The sequence below is a fragment of the Cherax quadricarinatus genome, chromosome 85 (genome assembly GCF_038502225.1).
Source record: "Cherax quadricarinatus isolate ZL_2023a chromosome 85, ASM3850222v1, whole genome shotgun sequence".
In the NCBI taxonomy this organism is placed as follows: Eukaryota; Metazoa; Arthropoda; class Malacostraca; order Decapoda; family Parastacidae; genus Cherax; species Cherax quadricarinatus.
Genome location: NC_091376.1, coordinates 18492068 through 18504771, shown reverse-complemented (window position 1 = coordinate 18504771; position 12704 = coordinate 18492068). Strand labels below are relative to the sequence as shown.

Here is a 12704-nt window from a genome sequence, read left to right as displayed (position 1 = left end):
TCAAATTTACCACCAACATACGCAAACCTAACTATCAACTAAATCTAGTTACCAGGAACCATAGACACAGTGACAGCAACTTCCAGAAGGGTTATATACAGGGCCTTCTCACTGCAGCTTTATGTGAACCTTCTACTTCTAATCTTCCTAGACGATACATCACTGCCCTTAAGAACCTCGCCAACGACCCCAACATTATCGTCACCACCGCCGACAAAGGAGGTGGAGTCGTCATCCTCAACACCAGTGACTACAACACTAAAATGATGGACCTTTTGAATGATCAATCTACATACGAACCCATCAGCACTCAACAGTGGGAGACGCTCACCAAAGATTTTCTATACAAAACCAGACAAATACTCAAACGCACTAGAGAAGGGAAGAAACTTCTGTACTTGTTACCAAGCAACCCTAAACCAGCACACATGTATGGTTTACCCAAGACCCATAAACACAATATTCCTCTCAGACCAATCACGTCAGGAATAGGCAGTGCTCCACACAAACTAGCCGGAGTTCTTGCCAAACATCTTTCCTGCCTTCTGGGGACCATCAGCCCCGCTCATCTTAAACACTCAGGTGACCTTCTCAACCGCATCCGTAACCTCTCCATCCGTAACAAGAAACTAAGCAGTTTGGATGTGACTTCCCTCTTCACAAAAGTACCTACCAAAAAAGCCATCGAGGTTCTACGACGTAAAGTCAATCAGGACCTTAATCTTCCTCTACCTCCCGGAGATTTTGTTGACTTAATTGAACTCTGTGTTAATTTCAACTGTTTTTCTTTCAATAACAAGCTCTACAAACAAACCTACGGCATGGGAATGGGGTCCCCCATAAGTGCCGTCCTAGCCAACTTATACATGGAACACCTAGAGTCCGAACACTTCGCCAACATCATCCCTTCAAGCGTCACTTGGTTACGTTACGTGGACGATGTCCTCGTAATAACTCCAAAACGTTTTGATGTACGGGATCTTCAGGCAAGGCTCAACGCAGTTGAACCGGCGATCCAGTTTACACTAGAAGAAGAGTCCAATGACAAGCTACCTTTCCTCGACGTCCTCATTCACAAAGTAGACAACAACCTAAGATTTCAAGTTTATCGGAAACCCACCAATAAAAATGATCTCACACACTTCTATTCCAGTCAAGATACCAAGACCAAAAGAGGCATCATCATCGGGTTTTTCCTAAGAGCATACCGAATTTGTAGTCCTGAGTTTCTTGACGAGGAGTGTACATACATTCACCAAACATTCACAGAGTTACATTTTCCTTCTTTTTTCATCAAAGACTGCAAGAAAAGAGCTCTTCAGATCATAAATTCTCCACGCATCAACACCACTCCCAGCAAAGTTATAATTCTTCCCAACAGTCAGGTTGCACTGAACGTCTCAAAAGCACTTTCACAAGCTAACACCAGAGTCGCCATCGCTTCTAGCACTTCAATAAAGGATATAACCAGGACAAAATCCAAGCACCACGAACCAGTCAATGCAGGAGTTTACACTATACCCTGTGGAGGCTGTGACAAGATTTACGTAGGTGAAACAGCCAGAAACCTCGACACCCGCCTCAATGAACACATTTACGCATGTAGGAACGATAACCTGAACAACGCCTGTGTACAACACCGAAATTCCACCAATCATCTCATGAAATTCAGAGACGCCCAATTAGTGATCAAAGAAACTAATTTCCGCAGACGCAAGTGCCTCGAATCAGCACTGATCGCTGTTTCGAATACAATTAAACAAAACAACGGCAGCTTCACCATCTCCGAAGTCTTAGCAAGAATCCTCCTGAAAACAGTAAACCCTGCCATCACATAGTCTCTCCTGTTATACTACACAAAGCACAGAGAGTGAACACTGAAACAAGCTGCCTCATTCCAGTTTATATTTGTCCAACCTATTTTTATGTTACCCAAGTAATAGCTTTTATATCCTTTTACTCATGTACGAATTAATTGCTCTACCATATTGTATTACTTTTGTCACTACCACTACTACTACTACTACTACTACCACTAGTGAACATCGAAATGGTACCTCACTAGTATTCACCTCACTCTGAGCCTTTATATACCCTCTGTGTCCATGTATTGTTTGTAATGGCTTGATAAAGCTCCTGGAGAGCGAAACGTTGCCACAATAAATGTCACATTAGTTGCACTTGTGTCCTTTTACTAAGGTCAAGACTGTGTCATACAACTCTAGCCAAATATTATTAGAATATCGTTCTTCGAAATACGTAAAATACGCAAATATAACTCTTAAAATAAATACATATATAAATAAATTTCTATGCTCCACGAAATATAAAATTTATATAACAAAAAAGGCACATTACCGTAACTGTAATAATACACAATTATCCCGCACATAAGTATAGAGAGATGAGGTAACCCTTCATTGGCCATCACTCTCTGAGAAAATTAAGGACATCATGAAGAGGGATTTTAGTGAAGAGGGACTTAACGTCAAGACTAAGCATCCTACACGTCGAGAGAGCGAACCCTTTCGATGAAGTCTTGAGAGTGAGGAAGGTGAGCAGGAGAAAAAGGCCAGCTAAAAGTAAGAGAATAAGAGACAGAACCTCTAGAAGATATGACGGGACGTAAAGGAATATCAGGTTTATGAGTTTTGGGAAGGTCATAGATAAGGCGGAGAGGGACAGATGACACGAAAACGTTGAACAAGATCATCTGTCAATTTCTGCCCTATTTCTATGGCCTTCCCAAAACTCATAAACCTGATATTCCTCTTCGTCCTATCATATCCTCTAGAGGTTCTGTCTCTTATTCTCTTGCTTCTTGGCTGGCCAAAACCCTCACTCCCTTTCTTGGTACTTTTTCTCCTGCCCACCTCCGTCACTCTCAAGACTTCATTGAACGGGTTCGCTCTCTCCCAACCTGTAAGATGCTTAGTCTTGACGTTGAGTCCCTCTCCACTAATGTCCCTCTTGATGTCCTTAAATTTCTCAGATGTCATTCTTGATTTTATCCGCCTTTGTGTGGACTCAAATTCCTTTTCCTTCCAAAGTAAATATTCTCAAACTTTCGGTGTCGCTGTGGGCTCTCCTCTGTCTCCTGTTCTTGCTAATCTTTCCATGTTCTTCCTACTATTGATGTGAGCCCTTCACTTTGGCTACGCTATGTAGATAATAGCTTTGCTCTGTGGCCTCATGACTCCAGTCTCTTCCAACCATTTCTTGATGCTCTTAATAATCTTGTCCCTTCCTTTAAGTTTAAAGCTGAATGGGAATCTAATTTCTTGCTTCCTTTCCTTGATGTTCATGTCCACCGCTCAGATACAGGTGTACCGCAAGCCTATGCACAGTGTCATGTACATTCACTACTTTTCTTATCATGCTTCCCTTGTCAAGAAAAGTGCTCTTATCTCCCTCTTTCTCCGTGCTCTCCGTATTTGTGATACTCAGTTCTTTGAATCAGAAATTTTCACTTATCATAATTCATTTTCCTGTCTTGGCTACCCTTCCCATTTCATAGACTCTGCCTTCTCATGTGCTAAAAGGACTTTCCTCTCTCCCAAACTCTCTACTCCTGTGAACTCTCTTGTCCTCTGCCTTCTCTACATTTCCGGTCTTTCTAATCTCAACAACTCTCTCCGTTCCTTAGAAATCAAACTTACTTTTCGCCAGACTTTTCGCACTAATCTAGTTCATACCTCTCCTCCCTCTATAAATGTTCCTGGTGTCTACTCCATTTCTTGTTCCTCTTGTCCTCTTCAGTACTTTGGAGAAACTGGCCGATGTCTTTTTGACAGGCTTAGGGAGCACAAAAGTAGTGTTAGGCTTGCCGACAACCACAATGCTCTTTTCTGTCACGTCAGAGGTCACAGTCATCCTACTGACTGTTTTTCTGCTGAAACTGTCTACTCTACTTCTAACTTTCTTAGTCTTGACTATGTCGCTTTAGATGCCTTCCTTTCCCATTACATTGTAAGATGCTTCAAACTTCAGAACACCCGTGACCTAACCACTATTACCTCTCTGGATCTCGTCAATGTCTGCTGGCAAATATATACTCCGTCCTTCTCTCCTTTATGTCAGTGTGACTTTGTAAATGGTCCAAGTCGGACCGAAACGTCGTCATAAGCTCTTCTCTTCTAAGTGCAGGTTATTTTTGTATAAAATTTAAAGATACCCCAGCAATGTTTTCGGTCTAGGAAATTTAAGACGGGAGTAATCGAATTTCATTTAACGAAAATCGCGTGTATGAGTTTAGGTTATGTAGGAAAAATTTTTGATTTAAGGAAATGGAGCTAGCACAGTGGGATAGCACCTGGGCAGGACCAAAAATCTAGCCATTTTATGAAAAACTCGAGAAAACAAATTTGATTCGAGGAAACAGAGCTAGCCGTATCGGGATATCCCCATTTTGGGAGATTGAACTACCGACCAAGTGTTAGCCATAGCAAGACTATGGTAAGTTAAACCGTACGACTTTGCTTGTCTCTCCAAGTGTATTATCGAATATTTAGAACCTAGCTTTAGCTGTCACCTAAGCGCCGTCTGCTATAGCCTCATCCTGGTTTCCTTCCATTTTCCTTGTTACTTAAAAGTTGATAATCATCGTTGATGAACGAAAAACTGCTCATTTTTAATTTACAATGTACCATGCCTCTTGGTGCTTTCACTACCATTGTTCCACAGCTCACAACAACGTGAAGGTGTTCTTCACACACGGTGGTCTCCTCAGTATGCAAGAAGCCATCTACCACGCCACGCCACTCCTCGCTCTACCTATCCACAGTGACCAGCCCAAGAACAGCATGTTTATTAAGAACTCTGGACTAGGAGACTTTTTGATATGGGAAGAACTTACTACGGACATGATCGTTGACGCTCTCACCAAAATTCTTAACGAACCTAAGTACATAATTTTTTTAAGGCTAATAAAGCGAGAAAAATTAATAACACACCCTCTATAGTGAGAATTTTTCTCTGGTTACGTAACTAAGTTCTTTATTCATTCTTCTTATCCACGAAAGTTTGTATATTTCAAAATTGTATTTTTTTTATTTAAAAAAAATGCACTTTCTTGATCTAGATGATTAAAAAATAAAAGCACAATCACCGTCATTTATTCAATAGCTGTCTTATGAAGAGAGCAGATTGTAACATCCACAAGTATGCTTAGTGCAGCCACTGCTTAGTGCAGCCACTGCTTAGTGCAGCCACTGCTTAGTGCAGCCACTGCTTAGTGCAGCCACTGTTTAGTGCAGCCACTGTTTAGTGCAGCCACTGTTTAGTGCAGCCACTGTTTAGTGCAGCCACTGCTTAGTGCAGCCACTGTTTAGTGCAGCCACTGTTTAGTGCAGCCACTGTTTAGTGCAGCCACTGTTTAGTGCAGCCACTGCTTAGTGCAGCCACTGTTTAGTGCAGCCACTGTTTAGTGCAGCCACTGTTTAGTGCAGCCACTGTTTAGTGCAGCCACTGCTTAGTGCAGCCACTGTTTAGTGCAGCCACTGTTTAGTGCAGCCACTGTTTAGTGCAGCCACTGATTAGTGCAGCCACTGCTTAGTGCAGCCACTGTTTAGTGCAGCCACTGTTTAGTGCAGCCACTGTTTAGTGCAGCCACTGCTTAGTGCAGCCACTGTTTAGTGCAGCCACTGTTTAGTGCAGCCACTGCTTAGTGCAGCCACTGCTTAGTGCAGCCACTGTTTAGTGCAGCCACTGTTTAGTGCAGCCACTGTTTAGTGCAGCCACTGTTTAGTGCAGCTACTGCTTAGTGCAGTGCAGCCACTGCTTAGTGCAGCCACTGTTTAGTGCAGCCACTGCTTAGTGCAGCCACTGCTTAGTGCAGCCACTGTTTATTGCAGTCACTGCTTAGTGCAGCCACTGTTTAGTGCAGCCACTGCTTAGTGCAGCCACTGCTTAGTGCAGCCACTGTTTAGTGCAGCCACTGTTTAGTGCAGCCACTGTGCAGCCACTTAGTGCAGCCACTGTTTAGTGCAGCCACTGCTTAGTGCAGTTACTGCTTAGTGCAGCCACTGCTTAGTGCAGCCACTGCTTAGTGCAGCCACTGCTTAGTGCACACCACTGTTTAGTGCAGCCACTGCTTAGTGCAGCCACTGTTTAGTGCAGCCACTGTTTAGTGCAGCCACTGTTTAGTGCAGCCACTGCTTAGTGCAGCCACTGCTTAGTGCAGCCACTGCTTAGTGCAGCCACTGCTTAGTGCAGCCACTGCTTAGTGCAGCCACTGCTTAGTGCAGCCACTGCTTAGTGCAGCCACTGCTTAGTGCAGCCACTGCTTAGTGCATCGACTGTTTAGTGCAGCCACTGCTTAGTGCAGCCTCTGCTTAGTGCAGCCACTGCTTAGTGCAGCCACTGCTTAGTGCAGCCACTGTTTAGTGCAGCCACTGTTTAGTGCAGCCACTGCTTAGTGCAGCCACTGCTTAGTGCAGCCACTGCTTAGTGCAGCCACTGTTTAGTGCAGCCACTGTTTAGTGCAGCCACTGCTTAGTGCAGCCACTGCTTAGTGCAGCCACTGCTTAGTGCAGCCACTGCTTAGTGCAGCCACTGCTTAGTGCAGCCACTGCTTAGTGCAGCCACTGCTTAGTGCAGCTACTGCTTAGTGCAGCCACTGCTTAGTGCAGCCACTGCTTAGTGCAGCCACTGCTTAGCGCAATCACTGTTTAGTGCAGCCACTGCTTAGTGCAACCACTGTTTAGTGCAGCCACTGCTTAGTGCAATCACTGTTTAGTGCAGCCACTGCTTAGTGCAGCCACTGTTTAGTGCAGCCAATGCTTAGTGCAGCCACTGCTTAGTTTAGTGCAGCCACTGCTTAGTGCAGCCACTGCTTAGTGCAGCCACTGTTTAGTGCAGCCACTGCTTAGTGCAGCCACTGTTTAGTGCAGCCACTGCTTAGTGCAGCCACTGTTTAGTGCAGCCAATGCTTAGTGCAGTGCAGTGCAGCAGCTACTGTTTAGTGCAGCCACTGTTTAGTGCAGCCACTGTTTAGTGCAGCCACTGCTTAGTGCAGCCACTGTTTAGTGCAGCCACTGCTTAGTGCAGCCACTGTTTAGTGCAGCCACTGTTTAGTGCAGCCACTGTTTAGTGCAGCCACTGCTTAGTGCAGCCACTGTTTAGTGCAGCCACTGCTTAGTGCAGCCACTGTTTAGTGCAGCCACTGCTTAGTGCAGCCACTGTTTAGTGCAGCCACTGCTTAGTGCAGCCACTGTTTAGTGCAGCCACTGCTTAGTGCAGCCACTGTTTAGTGCAGCCACTGCTTAGTGCAGCCACTGTTTAGTGCAGCCACTGTTTAGTGCAGCCACTGCTTAGTGCAGCCACTGTTTAGTGCAGCCACTGTTTAGTGCAGCCACTGTTTAGTGCAGCCACTGCTTAGTGCAGCCACTGCTTAGTGCAGCCACTGCTTAGTGCAGCCACTGCTTAGTGCAGCCACTGCTTAGTGCAGCCACTGTTTAGTGCAGCCAGTGCTTAGTGCAGCCACTGTTTAGTGCAGCCACTGCTTAGCGCAGCCACTGTTTAGTGCAGCCACTGCTTAGTGCAGCCACTGTTTAGTGCAGCCACTACTTAGTGCAGCAACTGTTTAGTGCAGCCACTGTTTAGTGCAGCCACTGTTTAGTGCAGCCACTGCTTAGTGCAGCCACTGCTTAGTGCAGCCACTGCTTAGTGCAGCCACTGTTTAGTGCAGCCACTGTTTAGTGCAGCCACTGCTTAGTGCAGCCACTGTTTAGTGCAGCCACTGCTTAGTGCAGCCACTGTTTAGTGCAGCCACTGTTTAGTGCAGCCACTGTTTAGTGCAGCCACTGCTTAGTGCAGCCACTGCTTAGTGCAATCACTGTTTAGTGCAGCCACTGTTTAGTGCAGCCACTGTTTAGTGCAGCCACTGTTTAGTGCAGCCACTGCTTAGTGCAGCCACTGTTTGCAGCCACTGCAGCCACTGCTTAGTAGTGCAGCCACTGCTTAGTGCAGCCACTGCTTAGTGCAGCCACTGCTTAGTGCAGCCACTGCTTAGTGCAGCCACTGCTTAGTGCAGCCACTGCTTAGTGCAGCCACTGTTTAGTGCAGCCACTGCTTAGTGCAGCCACTGTTTAGTGCAGCCACTGCTTAGTGCAATCACTGTTTAGTGCAGCCACTGCTTAGTGCAGCCACTGTTTAGTGCAGCCACTGCTTAGTGCAGCCACTGTTTAGTGCAGCCACTGCTTAGTGCAGCCACTGTTTAGTGCAGCCACTGCTTAGTGCAGCCACTGTTTAGTGCAGCCACTGCTTAGTGCAGCCACTGTTTAGTGCAGCCACTGCTTAGTGCAGCCACTGCTTAGTGCAGCCACTGCTTAGTGCATCCACTGTTTAGTGCAACACTGCTTAGCGCAGCCACTGTTTAGTGTAGCCACTGCTTAGTGCAATCACTGTTTAGTGCAGCCACTGCTTAGTGCAGCCACTGTTTAGTGCAGCCACTGCTTAGTGCAGCTACTGTTTAGTGCAGCCACTGCTTAGTGCAGCCACTGTTTAGTGCAGCCACTGCTAAATGCAGCCACTCTTTAGTGCAGCCACTGCTTAGTGCAGCCACTGTTTAGTGCAGCCACTGCCTAGTGCAGCCACTGTTTAGTGCAGTCACTGCTTAGTGTAATCACTGTTTATTCCAGCCACTGCTGAGTGCAGCCACTGTTTAGTGCAGCCACTGCTTAGTGCAATCACTGTTTAGTGCAGCCACTGTTTAGTGCAGCCACTGCTTAGTGCAGCCACTGTTTAGTGCAGCCACTGCTTAGTGCAGCCACTGTTTAGTGCAGGTACTGCACTTCCTTTGTCTGGAATTAGAATCCGGCTAATTAGTTTTCATAAATAAATTCAAAAGTGTTACCCTAAGCTTTCCTAAATTTACAGCATTTAACTCTGACCTCCTTATTACCTGGTGTCTTTCTAGGACCACATTTCCTTGAAATATTTGCTAGTGTCACCCACTGTCACCTTCAGTTCATTCATTATTACTTCTCTCTTCATCTTCCCCTTACTTTTACTGTAACTACGCCTAAGTAATGATCTGGACACTCATATCAGGATGTCCAGCACTTATTAGTGTACTTTCTCTAGAGAAAAGTATTGCCTGTTTCTAGAAGTTTTAGAGTAGCTTAATTAGAGGCCTCCCATTATCATTTCCTCTGGCATTTTAAACATACGTTTTATGGCATCTTCAACAGTTTCCTCACTTCAGCATTTTTGTCACTAACAAGAGATATTTTACTACTTGGTTCAAAACTCCCTATAGTCTTGTACAGTCAGCTCAGCCCGGGGAATATTCACATTGCTATATCATCTTATATTCCACTTAGGTTCTAATCCTCATCTGTACTGAATTTGATGACTTGAACCCCATCTTTTTTCCATAAGACTCGTGAAATCGTAATGACACGATTGCAAACAAACCATACCATACTCTCTGACCGCGGGTTCAAGCCCGACCGGGGTATGGTTTTTTTCCATAACTAATTATTTAATATTTTTGCCACCTCTTGTTTTCTCTATAACTTGTGTAGGTAATCTTTCAGATTTTCTCACTGTACTTGTGCACAGGTATAAGGAAAACGTGCTGAGGATGTCAGTGCCGCTGCGGGATCAGCCTGTATCACCCACGGAGCTGGCAGTGTTCTGGACGGAGTACGTCATCCGTCACAAAGGTGCTCCTCAGCTGAGGTCACCAGCGGCACAGCTCTCCTGGGTGGAGTTCCTCATGCTGGATGTGATCTTCCTCCTCCACCTGGCTGTGATTGTCCTTTTATTTACTCTACGTCGCATCTTCCGAGTCATCACTGCTAAAATCTTAGGTAGTAGTGGCAAAATGAAGGAGAAAAATGATTAGCATTGCCTTTCTTGTAGGCAAGAGTAGATTGTGGTGTAAGTTATTCTGTTTTCAGCTTTTCACTTATACTTTTACCTTTTACTAATCTGTCACTGGTTATGCCAGAGTGCCGATAAGTATGAACTAATATCCAGGATGACTCGAGTATGGAACACATTCGTACAGCATAATGATGTCAACGAGATAAAGTCAGTTGATCAAATGAAAATGCTGGCCCACAGATGGCTCCAACTACATCCTGTTCCCTACTTGTGTGTCTCATAACAATAAAAATGCTTTCAAATGAGTTAATGTAGGTAACAGCTCTTAGCTTGTCAATAAAGTTAGGAATCCTTAACCTGTAAATAGCTTGTCAATAAAGCCATGGATCCTTAACCTTGTCAAACCCTGTGTAAAAAAAAAAAAAAAAATTCCATACATGTTTACCTTATCTTTTTTTAGATAATGAATAGTTAATTAGATTTAAATCCTGACGACCACAGATAATAAAGGTGCATATTACTTTTTCATTGCTTGCCAATAAATCATTTATCTTTAAGAAATTGGTTAAATTAAATTATCAGAGCAAATATCATGAGAAATATATACTTTTCAGTGGATGTATCTTGCTGATTTAATTGCTTATCATTTATTTCCTAAACATACATTTATTTTCACTTCAAATTATATTTTCACGACAATTAAACCTTTTCTTATATTACGAATTAATTGTCATGTAAGAGTTTACATTTTCCTCAAAAAACTTTCATTTTCTGATTACTTTATGAACACTTTCTTGTTATCAGTGAAAATTGCAGAGTGGCAATAGTTCGGGTGTTACCTGCATCTATCATCTGTGTTACCTCTGAGTGGATGTTTTCTTGAGTTAGTACTGCCCAGTATTTGAATACTAAGTTTGTTATAGTGTTTAATTAAGTTAAGGATGAGAGTCTAACAGTATCTGTGGCTAACCTGGGAACCTTAACAGAAGGGAGCAGTGTTCAGAATGAAAAATTTTGTTAATAGTCCGATTTCATTGATTTTTTATTATAAGTTAAGAATATGGTAACTAGTATATACATGAATTTTCAAGAAGTTTACCATGAAAAAAAGAAAAGGAAAAAAATAAAATAAAAATTTTTGATATGGCACTCAATGGTAAAATTCCTGCCAAAGAATGTTCTATTTTAGTTTACATGAAGAATTGCAGGTTAAATAAGAAACATAGATAAAGAACTGAACGTTGTATCATTATATTGTATCCTCTCAAAATTCTTAATTTTGCATATTTTCATTATCATTCTCTCGCATTTTAAAATAAATAAAATATTAAAGGTAAAGCCTATTAGAAATTGGCTTTGAGCATTTGTAAAAATCATGACAGTGCATTCACGAATAACGAAGAAAACCTTACTAATAGGATAATAACTTACTTATGAGAAAATTAATTAAACTTTTGTTATGCCCCTCTCCACAAAGTGGGCAATAAAGCAATAACAGAGAACAACAGACCGATAGTGCTAACATCCCACATCATAAAAATCTTTGAAAGGGTTCTAGATGCAAGATTGCCACTCATCTATATATCCAGGTCAACATGGGTTTAGAGCAGGTCGTTCCTGCCTGTCCCAACTACTGGACCATTATGACAAGGTCCTGGATGCTCTAAAGGACAAAAACGCAGATGTAGTATACAAAGACTTTACAAATGCCTTTTACAAGTGTGACCATGGTGTAATAGCGCATAAAATGCGTGATAAAGGAATAACAGGAAAAATCGGTAGATGAATATATAATTTCCTAACAAACAGAACACCATTAAACGCCATTAAAGTCTCAGGTGGCTATGGTGAAAGGCTCTGTTCCACAAGGCACAGTACTCGCTCCCATCCTGTTTCTCTTCCTTATATTTGACAGGCAGATGACACCCTAATTTGCATGTCAGTGTCTTTCATTAAAGACATTGCAAGACTCCAGGCGGACATCAACCAAATCTTTAAATGGCCCGCAGAAAACATCATGAAGTTCAGTGAGGAGAAATTTTGATTACTCCGATATGGAAAACGTGAGAAAATAAAACTACAGTACATAAGAGTAGAGTAGAAGTTACAACCAAACAATAGAGCAAAAAACTAACGTAAAAGACTTGGGAGTGATAATGTTCGAGAACTTCACCTTCAAACATTACAATATTGTATCAATCGCAACTAGAAAAATGACAGGATGGATAATGAGAACCTTTAAATCTAGGGATGCCAAGCTCACGATGACACTGCTAAGGTAGCTTGTTCTATCTTAGCTGGAATATTGCTGCTCACTAACAGCACCTTTCAAGGCAGGTAAAACTGCTGACGTAGAAAATATACAAAGTACCTTCACGGCAACATAACTGCAATAAAACACCTCAGTTACTGGGAACACTTGAAATTCCTCAACCTGTACTCCCTAGAACGCAGGAGGAAGAGATACATGATTATATATATATATATATATATATATATATATATATATATATATATATATATATATATATATATATATATATGTCGTGCCGAATATGTAAAACTGGTCAATTAGCAAGAACTCATTTAAAATTAAGTCCTTTCTAAAATTTTCTCTTATACGTTTAAAGAGATATATTTTTCATTAATGTTGATGTAAAAAATTATAATTTTGCACCAAAAGAATCTTAGAAAACTTACCTAACCTTATTATAACATGAACAATTTATTTTAGCCTAACCCAACTAAATATATTTTAGATTTGTTTACAATAATTTAATACTAAACAAACACAGTGAAATATATTTTTTTCGTTTGGTTCAGAATGATTTTGGCGAAATTATTGCATACTCAAATTTTCACTTGTCCTATAT

At 42.4% G+C, this 12704-nt stretch overlaps 1 protein-coding gene across 1 annotated transcript in view; it reads left to right on the top strand.

Moving 5' to 3' along the window:
* The window catches only part of LOC128703112 (UDP-glycosyltransferase UGT5), a 51627-nt gene extending 40557 nt beyond the window's left edge, over positions 1-11070 (top strand). The window contains exons 7-8 of the mRNA XM_070103490.1: positions 4684-4903; positions 9565-11070. Of these exons, the coding sequence (XP_069959591.1) occupies positions 4684-4903; positions 9565-9850 (506 nt within the window). The 3' untranslated portion in view covers positions 9851-11070. The remainder of the gene's footprint in view (positions 1-4683; positions 4904-9564) is intronic.
* Positions 11071-12704: the final 1634 nt, after the last annotated feature.